Source organism: Clupea harengus, chromosome 17 (assembly GCF_900700415.2).
Source record: "Clupea harengus chromosome 17, Ch_v2.0.2, whole genome shotgun sequence".
In the NCBI taxonomy this organism is placed as follows: domain Eukaryota; kingdom Metazoa; phylum Chordata; class Actinopteri; order Clupeiformes; family Clupeidae; genus Clupea; species Clupea harengus.
This window is the reverse complement of record NC_045168.1, coordinates 5,374,300-5,391,587: the sequence shown is the minus strand read 5'-3', so window position 1 is coordinate 5,391,587 and position 17,288 is coordinate 5,374,300. Positions and strand designations below refer to the sequence as shown.

At 44.6% G+C, this 17,288-nt stretch overlaps 2 protein-coding genes across 2 annotated transcripts in view; one reads left to right on the top strand and one right to left on the bottom strand.

Annotated features, from left to right (window-relative positions):
* The first annotated feature begins 79 nt into the window (after positions 1 to 79).
* Positions 80 to 9,647, top strand: LOC105890092 (basic helix-loop-helix domain-containing protein USF3). The gene is made up of 7 exons (XM_031584416.2): positions 80 to 1,255; positions 1,378 to 1,430; positions 1,654 to 1,691; positions 1,792 to 1,874; positions 1,995 to 2,091; positions 2,217 to 7,010; positions 7,149 to 9,647. The coding sequence occupies exons 2-7, from the start codon at positions 1,384 to 1,386 to the stop codon at positions 9,155 to 9,157; spliced, it is 7,068 nt and encodes a 2,355-aa protein (XP_031440276.1). The 5' UTR covers positions 80 to 1,255; positions 1,378 to 1,383; the 3' UTR covers positions 9,158 to 9,647.
* A 1,007-nt stretch (positions 9,648 to 10,654) lies between these two features.
* Positions 10,655 to 17,288, bottom strand: part of boc (BOC cell adhesion associated, oncogene regulated) — a 33,920-nt gene continuing 27,286 nt past the window's right edge. Inside the window, exons 12-19 of the mRNA XM_031584415.2 lie at positions 15,895 to 16,076; positions 15,500 to 15,599; positions 15,095 to 15,217; positions 14,430 to 14,612; positions 13,837 to 14,039; positions 13,503 to 13,591; positions 12,753 to 12,934; positions 10,655 to 12,413 (exon numbers count right to left, since the gene is read on the bottom strand). Of these exons, the coding sequence (XP_031440275.1) occupies positions 12,268 to 12,413; positions 12,753 to 12,934; positions 13,503 to 13,591; positions 13,837 to 14,039; positions 14,430 to 14,612; positions 15,095 to 15,217; positions 15,500 to 15,599; positions 15,895 to 16,076 (1,208 nt within the window). The 3' untranslated portion in view covers positions 10,655 to 12,267. The remainder of the gene's footprint in view (positions 12,414 to 12,752; positions 12,935 to 13,502; positions 13,592 to 13,836; positions 14,040 to 14,429; positions 14,613 to 15,094; positions 15,218 to 15,499; positions 15,600 to 15,894; positions 16,077 to 17,288) is intronic.

Genomic DNA, 17,288 nt, shown 5'->3' with positions numbered 1-17,288 from the left:
GGTTGAGAGAGGAGAACTCCTTGTCAGGCACTAAAGTTTGGACAGACTTGGTCCAAAAATGGAGAAGCTACAGGTAAGCCAAGGATATCACTGATGTGTTTCTGCGCCTTACAAAAAGTCCATACCAGTTCCCAATGTTTTGTTTTGCCAACATAGCACGCTAACAATAGCAAGCTGTGCTAGCTATATTGCTATGTGAAACCCAAACCGAGGAAGCTAACTACTAGGGCTAACGTAAGATGTCAAGGTATTTTGTGAATTCTGACTCGAAAGTACAACAGGGAACCGTTACTTGTTATACATAACTGAATATTTTACAGAATGTGTGTCTTTGTCCTTTGCGTAGCATTATAAGTTGTCCTTCTTAGCTAAAATTAACCTACCCAGCTTAGCCAACCAACTGAGCAACCAAAACCTTTCCTATTGATGGATATTGAACCAGACTGTGTTTAGAAATGTAAACGGCTAACCAGATATTTTGTCATGTGTGCTATAATCACATGAACAGGCTACGTGTTAACATTGGACATCACAAGAACTGTAACTTTAACGTGTTAATAATCTTTTACTTGACCACTGTTGTTGGCTACCTATCTAGCTGGCTAGCTAACGTATCTAAGTTGGAGAATGGCGATAGCTAACTTCAGATGATTATAAACACTTGCTTTCTGACCACCTTATGAGTAATGTTTACTTCGCCAGGTCATTACATTTAGACATTTAACAAATTAAAATAAATATGGCTCGCATGCATAGTTATTGCCTACATTGGAAGCTAGACAGTTCATTTTGTTGAACATTATTAACCCTCAGACATTCTAGGCTAGCTAACACTGACTGCTATTGGTGGAAGAATAACGAAAGAAATAGATGTTTAGCAGCTGATGTTAGGTAATTTAGCTATCTGATGCTAGGTAGTCTGCCGAAGTTGTTTGTCACTATAGTTTATTCGGGTAAATTGCACCTAAGTAACAGTGTTGCTAGGCAGTTTGTTGTTGAATATAACTAATTGTGTTGTCGACATGGTTAGCTTCCTACTTAACTGTTATCATCCATTTGGATGACCAAATGTGTTACTGCTTGCGTTGATTGATTACTGGTGATCGGTTAACCCTAACGTTGTCTCTCATTCAAGAACTCTTCAGCTAAAGTTAGTGGTGTATCGGAAGAGGTGCAGAAGAATTGTCTGAAAGTGTGGTAACCTGGCACGTTTGGTGGGAAGAACCCCCTGGCTGGTCTCAGCCGTAACGGGGAGGTATGTTGTCCTAAAAGCAATTGCCTTTCTTCTGAACACTGTAGTTTTAATATATCTTTTATAATTGTCACTCTTTAATGTGTATATTTTCTAATTGTTTTGGTATGCACCGTCACTTACAGGCCAGGATGCCAGAGATAACACAAAATCAGACTCCAATCCACAAATCTCCGAGGTACGTAGTGGTTAAATCCAGTTACATCCAGTTAAGATTCTCTATTCCTTTTAGGGCATTTGCTGTATGCATGGCCAGATGATCTTCGTGAGAATTTTTGGATGACAAAATATGACCACATAGTATGGAAATATGTAATTGGCTTTTAATGATCTATGAAAGTTGTCAAGTTCATACTAGGTGTGGTTATCATTCCTCATATCTAGTTTTGTTGTCTGAATAGGAGGAAGAAAAACAAGAACAAAGAGAGTCATAATGCAGGTGAGATATTTATCCCTGGTATTTTGTTCATGATGTGATATTTTATTTAGTCAATCACCAGAGCTATATGTCTAAGTATCCGGTCTGTTCACAATTTCAGTTGAAAGACACCGCAAAGAGAAAATCAATGCTGGAATCAACCGCATTGGAGACCTCTTGCCCTGCTCCCCAGCCCTTAAACAGGTGGAACATCTGATATAGATTGTTTACTGGGATATGAAACTGCATTCCAAATCGGGTCAAATTGTTAACATATGTTGATTGCAGTATATCTAATTAACATTTCTGTTTTTTCCCCTGTAGAGCAAAAACATGATCTTGGGTGAAGCTCACCGTTATATAACTGAGCTGAAGCAACAGAATGATGAAATGCTTCTCAATGGGCCTGACATGGTGCAAGGTAAAATGTGTTTTGGTCAGCCTTTGCACGGCCCTTTTTCCCTTCATTCACTTGCTGTAGATTTCCTACATAGGTTGTCGTATTGTGATGTGACTAACTCCTTATTAACACTTGTGGTTGTACAGCGGAAGAAATAAAGCGACTGCGCCGCCAGATTGAGGATCTGCGCAAGGAAAGTGGTCATTTCCTTGAGCTGCTGAAAGCCAATGGCATTAACTTCCTTGATGACCCAACGATTCACTGGAAGGGAAAGCAGCGAAGTGCGAAAGTGGCTAAAGTGACACCAACTCACCTGCTGTCCAAGGGAATCATTGTCTACTCGAATGGAAATACTATCCCCCCCTCAGGTAAACAGCCTGGTCAACAAAACCTTACCCCACAGCCAGACAAACAACATAAGACTGCTGTAATCGTGGAACGCGCCTGTGATGTCAGACCGGTTATCCACAATGAAGCACAAGTCCATGGCGTCATTCCGTCCTCCGCTCCACAACATATTCCTGTAGCAGCGCTTATTCCTGCGGTGACCAGGATTGGACTCACAGTTGTTGAGCAGCAGGCGGCGGTGGCCCCAGTCGATCCAAAATTGCCTCCCCCTGTGAACTACATCACGTTTCAGAGTCTGTGCCCACAACCTGCAGTCACCACCCACTTGCCTCAGCAACCCCTGTCAATCACTCCTGCCCCTAGCCTCACATCTGGAACCGGCTCTACTTTACTTCTCCCAAGGCAACCTGTTGCTGGTGTAACTCGTCTCCCTCAAGGTGCAGAGAGCAGAGCGCTGGCCCCATATGTTGCTGCTGTAACGGTCTCTCAGAGGGCTGAAATCACCTCTATCAATCAAACTTTACCACCCAGTTTGAGTCTCCTCAGTGCTGCGGGTAACACTCAGACAACATGGACAACATTGCATCTAGCAGGGAATACAGTGCAACCTGTCTGCCAGTCACTGCCCGCCTTTGATGGCAGCAGCGCTGTTCCACAGCAACTTTCTGTGTGCTCTGTTGGTGTGAGACCCTCAACCCTGCCCACCCCTATTCAGATCCAACCACAAGCTGCCACAGTGCAGCAAGTCGCCATTCCTACATCTCTCCCACCCCAGTCTCCACAGCAGCTACAGTCACAGCTTCAACAAAGTGTCTTTTCCCCTCCCCATTCAGCCATTTTGCCCCAGTCAACATTGTTAACTCATCCAGTTAGTGTTTCCCAGGGTCAGCCTGTCGTCTTACCCCAACCAACATTGGGGCCCCATCCCCAAGTAACTGTATTTTCTCAGCCAACCATACAATCTGTAGCTCAGCCGCAGCCAGCTCTACTACCCTTGGTCCAGCCCAAGCCAGTTCTGCTACCCCAGACAAAACCGCAGCCAGCCTTACTTCCCCAGCCTCAGTTGGCAGTGATGCCCCAGTCTGCTGTAATACCTCAGCACCAGTCTATTGCATCACCACAACCCCAGCCAGCTATATTCACTCAGCCCTCAGTTGTACCACAGCCTCAGCCCTCCATTGTTGTTCAGCCTCAGTCAGCGATAGTGGCACAAGCCCAGCCAGGCCTTAGTGGTCAGCAGCAAGCTGCTGTGTTGCCCATGCTTCAGACCATGCAGGTGTTGCAGGTTAATCCTGCAGGAACCACGGTTGCTGCAGTCCCAGCGCCACAAAATAACAATCCAAATGTTGTTTTCTTGCAGCAGGCTGGTTCCTGTACAACTCAGCAAGCGATGAGGGAGGATCTGAGTAGCCAGACTACCCAGACACCGTGTCAGCACTTCGTTATTATTCAGGCAGCTAATCAGACATCTCATACGCCACAGACTTCACAGACTGGCATGGTTCCTGCTGTAGTCCCCGTTTTACCCAGCCATATGGCCACCTCGAACGCACTATCGGTTACCAATAGTCAGGCTGTTTCAGGCAAGCAGTTAGTACATATTCTTCCACAGCTTTCATCACAGGCCCCTCAGACTATCTCTATGAATGGACAAGTATTTGTTTTGCAACCTGTCAATTCACCTGACAAGGGTAGTGGTATGGCTGCTACAGTTCCTCCACAGATTTGCCAAACTTCTTCCAGTGAAGAACAGAGCAGTGATTTGACTGTTCACAGCTTTGGACCACTTACAGGCCTTAACCAGACAGGCTCACAGGTTACTAGTCAAAGTATTGTCCAAATGCATTCCATTGTTCCACCCTCGTATACAATCGTGCAGCCTAACTTGCCTACAACTATTCCAGCAGTTAATAGCTGTGTGACAATGGCTCCCATACCCCAAGAAACTCCTGCACCACCTAAGCAAGTGAGTAGTGTAGTCAGAGGGCCTGTGAAGAAAATTGGGCCTAAAAGGAAACCAGGAAGGAAACCTAAATCGGCTAGAAGTAAGGACCTCAAACTGGGACGGTGTCTTCTACCAATTGCAGCCAAGCCCACAACACCGCAGACTAAGCCAGTTAATTCAGTTGGGCTACTAAGGCAATCCACTACTGCTGTAATTGCTCCAAAAACAACTTTAAGTTCCACGACTACGAGCACCGTCAGTAGTACGAACTGTGTGCAGAGCACAACGGTAGTCACCAAAAACAACTCTGCTGTGAAGAAGCCACCAGTCACAGGAGTAAATCTCACGGCAAGTGGGGTTTTAAGTACCAATTCTTCTCAGAACACCCCAGTACCAATTACTACGCCTGTTTCAGAGGCTGTACTAAATGTCACCAGTGTCCAGTCTGCACTAGACAAGCCAACTGTCACTCCACCAGTAACAGCCATTAATAGTGTTTGCACCACATTGAGTGGCCCAGCAGCGACTCCAGTTCTAAGTAGGACTATAGCCACATCGCTTAGTTTTACGCAGAAAGCAATAGTAGTTTCCAAAGAAAGTGCCAAATCGAGCAGATCTGCTGTTGCAACAAATACATGTTCTGCTTTGAATACATCAATAGACAATGGAGTTCTGATGACAAAAGACACCACTGCAGTCTCTTGTGTTGACTCCATTGTGAAGCCCACATGTTCAGCAGTCAGTGTTCACCCTGTGAGCATTGAATCGCCTCCTCCGAGTAAAACAACAGTTTGTGTTGGCCTCTCTATGCCCGGTATACAACAACTACATACTACTACTTCAGCAACAAGCTATAGCTCCGTGCAGGCGACAGCATTGGTTACCTGTGTGGATTCTACTCCTAGTAAATCAATAGTTGCACCTTCAAGGTCTCTAATGCCTCCTCCCATTCCCACAATTAACACATCTGCTCCAAGTGGACCAATGATTTCTGGACGGTCAAATCAGCCCTCTTTACAGTGTCAAGGAAAATCTGCGAATTTGCTGGACTCCTCACAGATTTCCACTTTGCCTACAATTCAAATATCTTGTGGTAAGCCTTCATCGCAGTCAAACCACCCAGATACATCCAGTCAGATACAACCCCCTCAGCCCAGGAAACGAGATCATATAGGCGGATCTCTTGGCCAACCTCAGGAAGTTGGTTTGGCCCCTCTGCCCTCCACACAGATGAGTTCTATGGAATTAAAACTTGACTCTAGAAAGGAAAAAGCTCTTGTATCTGTGGAGAAGGAACATTTGGTGACCAATAGTTGCCCTAGAAAAAACTCTTCCCTCCCTCAGGAGGTGTACTCTTTAGAGCAGGATTCTTTGGAACAACCCCTTATGTCAAATAGACAGACAGATTCACCACTGTCAGCTGGTGGTAGAGGCTTTTCAGTTGCCTCAATGCTTCCTACTGGCCACAATATCAGTGCTTCATCTAACAGCTTTGGAACATTCAGTTTCATGTCTGAGCAGGCAGAAATACTGGCGCTGGTTACTGCTTTGGATCTACCCAAATCCCAGCAAGCCAACAGCAACAACAAAGAAAGGACCACAGAACAGCAGTTTAAGCCGCCCAAACACCTGGATCTGCCCTTGGTAAAAACTTCTTCCCAAAGCTCTGTCAGATGTCCACCAGTTGAGGGAACAACGAGCCGGCCAAATAGACAATCTCACGGTGTGTCTTACTCTCAATCTCAGTCAGCTTCTGTAGGTAGTCTCAACGTAAACAACTTAATACGTCCCAGTTCCAGTCAGCCTTATCCTGGATCTCCCAGTCTTGCTCAGCAAGCTTCGGTTCCTTCACCAGGAGGTCCTGCCAATTTGGTGTCCCAACCATCCACCCCCATTCTTCCAAACTGTTCTGTATCTGGACAGCTGAATGACTACGCACCCCACAAGAGTGCCCTCATGCGTCCACATGTTGGTGTAGCAGAAAGACACCTGAAGGAGCTACCTAAACGTCCGGCCCAGGATGATGTGATGCTGCCTAATAACAAACGTCCCAAGGTCTGTCCCCCTGGCAATGTTGGACGCATGGATGTCAAGGGTGCAGACCACTCCCAGATGATTATTGGTCAAATGACCCCAAACCCCCCAGCTGTCATGACTCGGATTAACCCTGAGAGCTCTCTCTTTTCTAGCAACAGCTTTATGAGTACGGTTTTGAGACCAGCAGATGGACATTGCCCCTCTCAGGTACTACCCCAAGAACCAAGTCAGCCCGGTGTAGTGCATCTTCAGCTTGGCCACTCCCAGCACGGTGCCCCCCAGTCACAGCAACACATAGGAGGAAACCCTTACCTAAAGCATCAGCAGCAAGAGCAGCAGAGACATCACCTATATCAGCTACAGCATCATCTGACACAGCCTGACAACACACAGAGTCAACTTCACAACATCCATCAAAGAGCAATGCAGCAGGATCAGCATGTCCACAAAAAGAGGGGAATGGTCCGTGGTGGTCAAACAGGACCTCCTGTTGGTATGCAGCAGAAACAGCATCATTTGGAGAAGAGCGGGTTACAGCAGCATCCACCACCTCAGCAGCAGCATCCACCATCTCAGCAGCAGCACCAACAGCAACAGCAACAGCAGCACCAACAGCAGCAGCAGCAACAGCACCAACAGCAACAGCAGCAGCAAGCACATCAGCAGCAGCAGCAGCAACAGCAGCAGCAGCAAGCACATCAACAGCATCAACAACAACAGCAACAACAGCATCAACAGCATCACCACCAACAGCAGCAGCAGCAATCCCAGCAACTCCAGCAGCCCCAGCACCAACAGCCACATCAGCAGCAGCAGCAGATTCAGCAGCAGAGTTCTCACTCTCGCCACCAACACCTTCAACAGCAGATTCAGCAGCAGCACTTTGCGGGACGTCTGCAGGAGAAGACCTGCGAGGCCCAGCCAACAGGCCCAAGGACTCATCAGAACAGTCATTTGGGGCAGCAGGAGTGTCAGAGCGGGCAGGACCACAACACTGTCCAAAGACTAATGGGTTCTCGGACTCTGGAACAGCAGTTGACCTCGCAGGCTAATAGTGCTGTGTCTCGTTCATCCGACCTCACCTGTGCTCCTTCACGTCATGAGCGCCAGCGTCTCTCTAGCTACTCAGCAGAAGCTCTCATTGGGAAGTCGTCGTCAAGTGGCGAGCAGCGCATGGGGCTTCACCTGCAGGCACCACGTGGCAACAATCAAGATCAGCCAGACCTTCGCTATTTGGATAGAGCAAAAGGAAACCTCAACCACAACCCTGCAAGTAGGCTGCCTCCTGACCACCCTGGATCAGCTGATGTCCAGCGAATTATTGAGTGCCCACCTTTTAAGACTCTGAGCAGTAGCCACCAACTTGGCAATTTTGAGGTGCAAGTTTCCCGTGGAGGTGATGTCAACAAAACTGTACCACCAGTGCAAAGGGGCCCTCAGGTGCAAGGAACCTTCCGCATGGGCCCAGGTTCTGGAGGGGATGGCCGGTCACGTGTGCCTTATTCAGGCAGTCATGCGGGGTCACAAGGCATGCAGATTGGGGTGGGATTGCCTCGCGAACAAGAGCCTTGCCATCAGAGCTTCATGCAAAGTCTCCTGGCTCCACATCTACCTGACCAAACTGTACACCAGAGGTCAGCTCAGTGCTGCCCCCCTGTCAGCATAGAATACAGCTGTGTGCCTGGAACATCTGCTGGGGATTTGCAGGCCAAGGCCTCTAGTCCTAGCCTGTCCTCATCTCAGAAGGCTCCTGCAATGCGCCTTGGGGAAAGCAATAAGGGACACATACCCCAGGTTAGCGGGAATTTGCACGGCCAAGGAGTTAGGACAGGACTCCCCCATCCCCCAACGCCTCAAAGTAGTGCTGAACCAGGACGAAACCCTGCCTCTTCAAGGCCCTTGTCAGGTGTCAGTCAGCGCACCCGTCATATTGGTCAAGAGGCACAAAGTTCTAAGATTCGACAAGGGGAACGGCCAAGGTCAGGAACTGTAAGACCTTCAGACCCGTTTGAGTCTGAGGGGTCCCTACCACTTCCCTCCACTGGAGGTGTGATCCTTGGGCGTCCACAGACTGGAGGGGAGACTCGGAGGGGAAGTATAGTGCGCTTCATGCCCGACAGTTCACAAGTTGGCAGTGAAAACAATCTGGTGTCTGATCAACATCTCTCTCAGAACTTTAGCTTCCCTTTCATTGCAGACGGCAGCATGAATCCACCGCCACCCATAAATGCAAACTCTACCTTCATCCCCCCTGTTACCCAATCTGGTACCTCCCGCACCGCAGCCCTTCTTCCTGTGGAGCCTCAGAACACCTTGCCCTCATTTTACCCCTCGTATTCACCTGCAGCTCATCCAAGCCTTCCAAGTGAAATCCCATTACAATACTTCTCCAACCAAATGTTTACAAGCCCAAGTACAGACAAAAGTAGCAATGCCCCACTAAACAACCGTTTTAGTTCTATCCTCTCCCCACCCAGACCGGTTGGCTTTGCTCAAGCCAGCTTTCCCCTGCTCCCGGAAATGCCTCATATGCCCATTGGCAACTCCTCCAGTATCACCCCTCACCTCTCGAACTTCAATTTGACCTCACTTTTCCCAGAAATTGCCACAGCTATGCCACCAGATGGCTCTTCAATGCCTATGTCCCCCTTGCTGTCACTGGCCAATACTTCATCTGCAGACTCCAGCAAACAGACCAACCGCCCTGCCCACAACATCAGTCATATTCTGGGGCATGATGGGAGTTCTGCTGTTTAAAAAGCTCTTGAGACTGACGGTTATGAATCTTAAACAGAGACTATGGACATTTCAGGTGTTCCCATGCTGTCTTTCACAGAGATTCTTTTTATTTCATTTTCAGAAATCACCTGTAGCTAGATGGTTTGATACTGTGACAAGGGCCTCTACTTTTGTGACGACCAGAGTAATAACCATGATATTTAATGTCATGGTAAGCATGGTATTTAATGTCACGGTAGTCAGGGTTATACAAAGGCAGAAGATCTTTGAAACATACATATCTGTTGTTGGATGATTTCAGTCTTTCTGTGTCCATGTTTAAATCATTTTTGTTTACAAAAATTTAGTATTTTTCTTTATTATCGTTACTTCCAAAAGAAAATAACCTTTTTCATGTAAATTAGGATATCCATGAGGCAGGAGTTTGATTATTTATTTACGGTCGTAGAACGGATTGTAGATATGTGTAAATATACAAAGTTTGATTATTAAAGGTTTTCTAAGTAAAGCTTCTGTGCGGATTTCTTTTCTGAACTGTGATACTCTACACTCTTGTTGTGCGTCTTGGAACATACTTTCATGCTTTCTGCCTTTCTTATACAGCTATAGGTCTTTTTTCCATTGGGGATCCCTGACACAGCTAAGCTCATTTAATGCCAGGTATATCTTTCAAATTTAGAATGAATCTACAAATTGTGGTCTTTAGTAAGTTTATTCAGTAGTGCAGTTACCTGCATGGAAAAGATGAGTTTAATACATTTTATTTCTATCAAGTACTATCTATTAAACTATTACTATTTCTATAACTGTTTATATCAGTTAGAAAAGAAATACACAGGATAAAAATGATTTCCCATCTCCATTTCTGGAGAATTTACTCTCAGACTCAGTTTATGCCACCAGGTGGCAGTCACAATTGTGAAATTATATTCCACAAGTGTAATTGCAACACTTCTAGGGATTTTGCTCACCAACCGTCAAAACTCATCTAACTCTTATCATAAGTCATTTAGTATATAAGCGTCCTAATCTGGATAGATGATGGTACATTTACAAAAGAATGGACCACAAACAACAAGTAAAACCGAGAGCCTCTAATAATTGGATTCAATTTTAGTAATCCAGATAACAATGTAAGTAAACTTTACAGGACATTTAATACTATATGCTGACAGAATAAACTACGTACTAAACGTACATCTAACAGACTCCACAGCTTACATAAACGATAAGGTTTCGTGTTATAGGTTCATGTCAAATCTAGTATAGCCTGCTGTTTTCTATATATAAATAATTTAGCTGGATTCTCTTGAAGTATGTTATGCATTAGGCGGATCCTGCCGTGACTGTATTTCATAAGCACAGCAGGATATCTTGAAGCATCTTTTATCAGTTACTGACATATTTCTGAAGCGCTGTCTGTTACACAGCTGTTATTATTTGACCTTAATGCTCTTTTTTGCGCTTTCATTTTTGTCACGGTAATGTAATGAATGACACACACACACAAGACAATGAGTTTTTCCTCAGCTTTATTTACATGCAATAGTGCTCAAGCCTGTGTAACAACTGTTTCACTACCAAAATGGGTTATAGTTTTCAGGCTCTCCTTCATATAAAGCCTAGTTCCTCCCCAATAGGCATTTGGACCCTAGAACGGATCGGGCCCGGATTGGGGCGGGTTTCGTTCCACAGTCAGAAGCCATCTGGGCACCGCCTTGAGAGAAGGCTAATACTGATGCGTGAGTTGTGTGGCTCTAAACAAATCAGTCTCTAGTGAACAATGCAATGGTGTCCAGCAGAATCGTGAACTTGACCTCCATTCCTATCGGTAAGACGAGCTTATTCAAAGGTAGGTAAGTTTTGTTTCCAGACAGATTCCCAGTCAGTGACATTTCAGGCAGCTAAAGAAAAATAAATAAATAGCTACAATATATTCTCTTTTTTTCATACTCTACTCTACTAAAGGCAGGATGCTTGTACATTGCATACATTTGTTAATAGATTGTTAATGGTGAACATACATAATATGTTGTATTAATTTCTATGCACAACTCCAGAACACTGGCATTAAGCAGGATGCCGGCCATGATGCAACTGCACTGAGGGAACATTTATGACAGCAGTTCCTCTGTAACTCCGTGGATGAGTCTTAACAGGATCGTACCAGAGGAGTTTCATGGTGCTCAGCTGGAAAGGATTTCACCGTGACTGCCTGAGCACGAGAAAACACACACCAGACTGCCAAGATTATCGAACGCAACCCTCTTAACTGACCTGAAGCTATTTCAATAGGACTTCCAGTGCGCTTGAGTTAACAGATAAAATGCCCCGACCATAGAAATTAGTACATTTACATTCACTGGACACTTGACTTTTGTGGGAGATATAATGACTTCAAAGACTGGGTGGCATTGTAGATAAGGGATAGTGCTCTTGTAAACCACAGTACAAACATGTTTTTTTCTCCAGAATGACCTCTTCCTTAGCTGCTTATCAAATGTACATTCCACAAATTACAGAGGTGAACATTCTAACTCTTCATCCAGCATAATAGATCTAAGTGTGTATAAACTGGGTACAGCCTGATAATGCATGCCTGACAATCAACTACAAACAGAAAGTCTGTGTTCTGTGTTTGCTTATGTTGTGTAAAAAATAAAATGATATCTCTACAACCCCCGCAGTACAAGCCATATTTGTTTTAAACAAAAACTGCATTGAGGTAGTAACCCCAAGTATTTAATTATAGTGGAATGTGGCTTAAGATCAGCAATAAAACCAGCTCTTTACTTTTGCAAAATTGCTTCTTGCGATGAGAACACACACTGACCACTCCATGTAGGAGCATGGAACGTGAAGTAATACAGTTATCTTAAGATGTGTTAATGCTTGCATCTGTTTCTGTTTAAGGCAGACGGGATTATTTAAAAGGCATGGTTACGGACAGTCCCTTTGTCCTGGTGGTTTTGTTGACCAGGAGTAATAACACAGATATATGATATAGACATAATTCACCTATACATCATAAAATCGAAGTTCTATTTACAAATATATAAATATATAAATACATCTCTTATATAAAAATAAATACTCTTTTCTCTTTTTTGTTTTGTGTTAACAGTGTTTTAGCCATCGGCTGTGTCCCACGTCTCTTCGTCGTCAGGCAGCTGTAGGTTGTGTCTGGTGTTCATGTCTGGTAGTAATTCATCTTCAAAAGGCATTGTGGCATTCGTGTCCTCCACTGGAGTGGATAGAGTACAGCTTGGCAGGTCTGCACGAGCACAGAAAAGATAGGTTTTAAGTTAATAAGTTCAATTGGCTTATTTATAAACACAGCAACAGTTTATTCTGCATACAGATGTAGATTTTATACGGTACCGTTTCTATGCAGATGGGCAGTTTTATATAACTGGATTGCGACAGTAAATGTTTGGAACAAATCAATAAATTCCAAACTGAAGGTAGACAAACTTTCACAGAAAGATGAACTTGTCTAACCTCACCAGTTACTTGTCTCCCAGCCCCTCTCACAGCATGAAGTTCTATCTGTGGTTCTAGCATGTTGACATGTGTACTGTCCCAGCCCTTGTGGTTGTTCTTGTTCTCGTACCTGCCAGGATCTCGTCCTCCAGGGTGGTGGCCTCGCTGGGGATGTGCTGTAGCTCCAGTGACTGCTGGGAGCCCAGGGTCTGAGGGGGCCGGAGGAGCTCCAGCGTCGAGTCATCTGGCAAACAGCAGTCCTCCTCCTCCTCCTCCTCCTCCTCCTCCTCCTCCTCATGGTGCACAGGGCCACTGAGAGATAACACACACATTAGATTACTTTATTTGATTCAGTACGGATTGAAATACCAGCGCTGTATGCAAATAATGTCAACAGCCCGCACTGTGCAAGAGAATGAGAAAATATCAATGGAAAAGGTGACAGGGCCAATGAGGGTTGACACTGACACATACACACACACACACACACAAAATGAGAATCCATTCAGGTGTCTTAAAAAGTTTACAAAAATATGGGTAACACTTAATTTGGACAGTCTGACTACAGTGACTTTATAGATAGTGTGTTGAAATACTTACTGAATATCACCTTAACCAAACCCAGCCCCTAACCCTAACCTTAACAATATATTGTAGTTAACAGAGTTTCTACAGATAGTTTGTTTATAATCTGAGCATCTGTAGATAGTCTGTAGGGGACCGTCCAAATAAAGTGTGACCAAAACTTCTCTTTTTGTTGTAAGAGTTAGATGACAGTGATGAACAAGGGTTAAGGGGCAAGCCTGTGGTTTCAGACAATTGTACAATTACAATTACATTCAGATGCACAATAGAGTTGTGCACTAGGCAGTGTACGTACCCGTTGGCATAGTGATAAGCAGGTGCATGTCCGTTGGGTAGAGACTGTGGAAGGAGTGTGTCACATTCCATCTCACAATGACCATCCTCCTGCAACAGCAACAGGAATCATCATGTCAATGCCCAATGGAACATAACCACAGAGTGTATTAAGTTTCCTAGAAGTTCATATGGTGTTATCTAAGTTGTTCAACGTCTAAACACAAGATGCAAATGCGATTGGTAAAGATGGTTTACCCCCCACCCCAAACGGTCTTGGACACAACCAAACCCTGGATTGACAACATCTTGAACACCATCCACTGCATCTAACCTGTCCCTTAACTCAATCTCACCTGGTGCATTCCTGGCAGGGTGTGGGTGGGCACTTTGCCGTTGGGGATGTATTCTCCGTTGGGGTAGATGGCATGAGGGGGCGCCATGTGTGGGTCCAGAGGGCAGTGGCCCATCAGTGCCATACCCTGCATGGGCACCATGGTGTACTGGCATGAGGAGACGGGGCTTGCCACGGCTGGGAAGCAAAGGTCGGCAGCTTGCTCTGAAACAAAGGTGAAATTAATGAATGCACATTAATCTAGGGCATAGAAATCCTCCTTAGCTATGTCTGCGTTGGATTAGCTGACACTTAACGTATGTTCTAACACAATCCTCCTTGTCCATGTCTACACAACAGCACAAACAATGGTGCTTACAGTAGTGATGCCAGCAGCTAGTAATGGGCTAGTCAGACAACAATGGAAGTATAAATTTAAACCATCAAATTTCATTTTTTGTTTTAAAATTTTTAAACTCCCAAAGCAGCTGGAGGCGCCACAACTCAGTTTTCTGTCAAACCGGTATTTATCTGTTGTGACATTTCTGTTTTTTAATCAATAGTCTCAACTGTAATTGCTAAATCTAATGCGAATGTCCGGTAAGGGGAACTCACTCTGTTTGGTTAGCGCCCTCCAGAGGCAGAATGGGATGAAGGCCACGATGATGATGACGAGGGCTCCCAGCACCAAGCCCACGATCAGGTAGGGCAGGTCACCAGGGCGTGGCACCGGACCTCCGGAATGTTCTGGTCTCTGGGAGGCCGTCTCAGGAGGAGTACTACGCTGATGAGGACGAGCTATGAAGGAGGAAGAGGAGGGACAAAGATGTTAATGCGGTCAGGTCTTTATATCGATGACTGGCAGTTCTGTGTGTGTGTGTGTGTGTGTGTGTGTGTGTGCTCTGTGTTAATGCAGTTTAAAACCATGAGTGACAGTTCTGTTGGTGTGTGGGTGTGTATGTGCACTGTGTCTCAATGCGTGTCTGTGGTGTTAACTTGACATTTAAATTATGACGGTTACATATTTTCCTAAATGACCACAATTCCAAGCATGAATGACTGTGGTTTTAACACTCAGCACTGTTCCCATACACAGTTCAGGTAGTAAGGCCTAGCTTGGGAAGCTTCAATATTGTGGGCTCAAATGCCAGAAGAACTATGTCAACTCTGCTAAATACGTCAATGTCCACAGTGAGATGAGAATATGCATGACATTACTTTGTGTTTCAGTATAGTGCCGTATAGAATGTGCGTATGTCTGGAGATGATAGTGTCTGTACCTTTAGTCTCCAGGATGACCACGTTCCCAAACTCGCTCTCACCCCCCTCGTTGTAGCACTGCATCTTGATGTCGTAGGCGGTCTCTGGCTGAAGGTCAGTGATGGAATGCCAGTAGCGGTCACCTACACACACAAATACAAACATTAGACTTGTTAATGAATCGTTGTGTCAGTCATTGGGCAAAGCACAATAGGTTAAAAAGAATATGGTTTCAGGCAGGCCTTTACTTCACAGTTACTTTCCCTTTACTTCACAGATACTTTCACTGATGTCTTATAAAGGGACGTCTTCTTAACAGCATGCACTACAAAGCAAGATCTTTATAGCAAAACACAAAATATATATTTATACACTTTAGCTTTTAATGTTAGCCATATACTGAAACTCTTGTGTTTGAAACTCACCTTCCACCACGTCTCTCTTGTAGTCACTGTCGTTGTCGCTGTCAGTGGGCCGGTAGTAGATGTAGAAGCCGTAGATGGGGGTGTTGTTCACTGGTGCATACTGGAGAAAAACAAGACGGAATCCCACCTTCACTTGTGATATTCTTACATACTGCTTTACTGACGTTCATCATGTACTCTACTGTAATCTATTTGGGATGTATTAAAAAGATCCCCACACCGCAACTCACTCTCTCGCACACATCTACACACACACACACATACACACACACACACACACACACACACACACACACACACACACACACAGACATCCGCACACACATACACACACACACACACACACACACAGACATCCGCACACACACAGATCGAGGCACGAGTATAGTCCTCACCGTCCACTTGAGGATGATGGTGGTCTCGTTGATGGCCTCATTGTAGGTGATGTAGGGTCCGTCCACTGGGCGTGGGTTGGAGGACTTGCCACTGCCCACCACAGCGTAAGGCTTGGACGGAGCACTAGGGGGGCTCGCCCCCAGAACATTCACTGCCAGAACACGGAACTTGTAGGAGGTTCCTGCAGAAGAGAACATGGGTTAAAGCACACTTATAGCAGGATCTTACAGGAGAGGACCTAGGTCACAGGTCACCTAGGTCACAGCGTGTACGGTTGGATGATATGAGCTAATATGGCCGACAGACATAGAAATGGCTTTATACAAGCAATGTTCCTTTTCATTTATTTTGACTGTTGTGGTAAGACTGCGGTGAAAGCTCAGGTACAGGGTAGAGTGTAGCCTGGGGTAATCTGTGCTTTCTGATGTGGTTATTACAGAAGGTTTGATCCTCAGCTAGAGCATCAAGGTTCAGGTTTAATAATGTTTTTCATCTAATGGTTTGTAAGTCGCTTTGGACAAAAGCGTCTGCTAAATACCTTAACTCTAACTATACAATAATTACAGTGCTGTCATGGCCTTTCTGCAGCACTGATGTAAATACAAATTAACCATCATTCCTACAAATGAGGAAACCCAGAAACAGACTAATGAAGACGTTTCCATCGGTTTATTGCTGCTATTAAGGGCTGTGCCATTTTCTTTCTTCTATTAATAGTTTTAAAAAATGTGTCCGATTCAGTATCGATCTGTGAAATGTATGGATTGTACTTTTAGGCCCATATGCATTTTTTCGCCCGTTTTTAGGTAAGGTGCAGGCAGCCAATTTCATGCAAAGTTCATTGCCCCCATGTTACATTCAACATATTGAGATTGTATGCTTTGGCACATATCTTTAAGTTAAAGTAATCTGATCATTGTAAAACATGGCATGTGACTTTCGACCATTTTTATTTGTCCACAATCGTTTTCATCAAAATGCTTGGCTAGTCCTTTTTTGTGCTTTGGAAGAGACTTTTATTTGAATTAATTTTTTTAAAGCAACTATACCCATGTGTGCCTCAAATTAAAACAATTATTACACTCAAGCCTTTAGTGGTTTTCACAGTTTGTCTCCAGTGACTCTGCACTAGCATATTTGTGTTCCCTTCAGAGCTTTGTAATCATCTCTCCAAATATGGAAAGCTGCTCTATAGTATTTCATATTTCATGTCTATCGAATCGATCGGAAAATAATTGAATCGTTACCTTGTGAATCATAAATTAATCAAATTGGGCATCTGTGCCAATACCCAGCCCTACTGTTAATATTATCAATCAACATGGAGGCTGTAGTTATAAGTAATTGGTAATTAATTAATTGGTAATTAGGATCTCAAGGTAACTGTATTATA

Coding starts and splice junctions, on each gene's coding strand:
- LOC105890092 (XM_031584416.2), top strand. CDS start 1,384: ATGCCAGAGATAACACAAAATCAGACTCCAATCCACAAATCTCCGAG. Junction 1,692..1,791: donor CAAAGAGAGTCATAATGCAG/GTGAGATATTTA, acceptor TCACAATTTCAG/TTGAAAGACACCGCAAAGAG. Junction 2,092..2,216: donor TGGGCCTGACATGGTGCAAG/GTAAAATGTGTT, acceptor GTGGTTGTACAG/CGGAAGAAATAAAGCGACTG.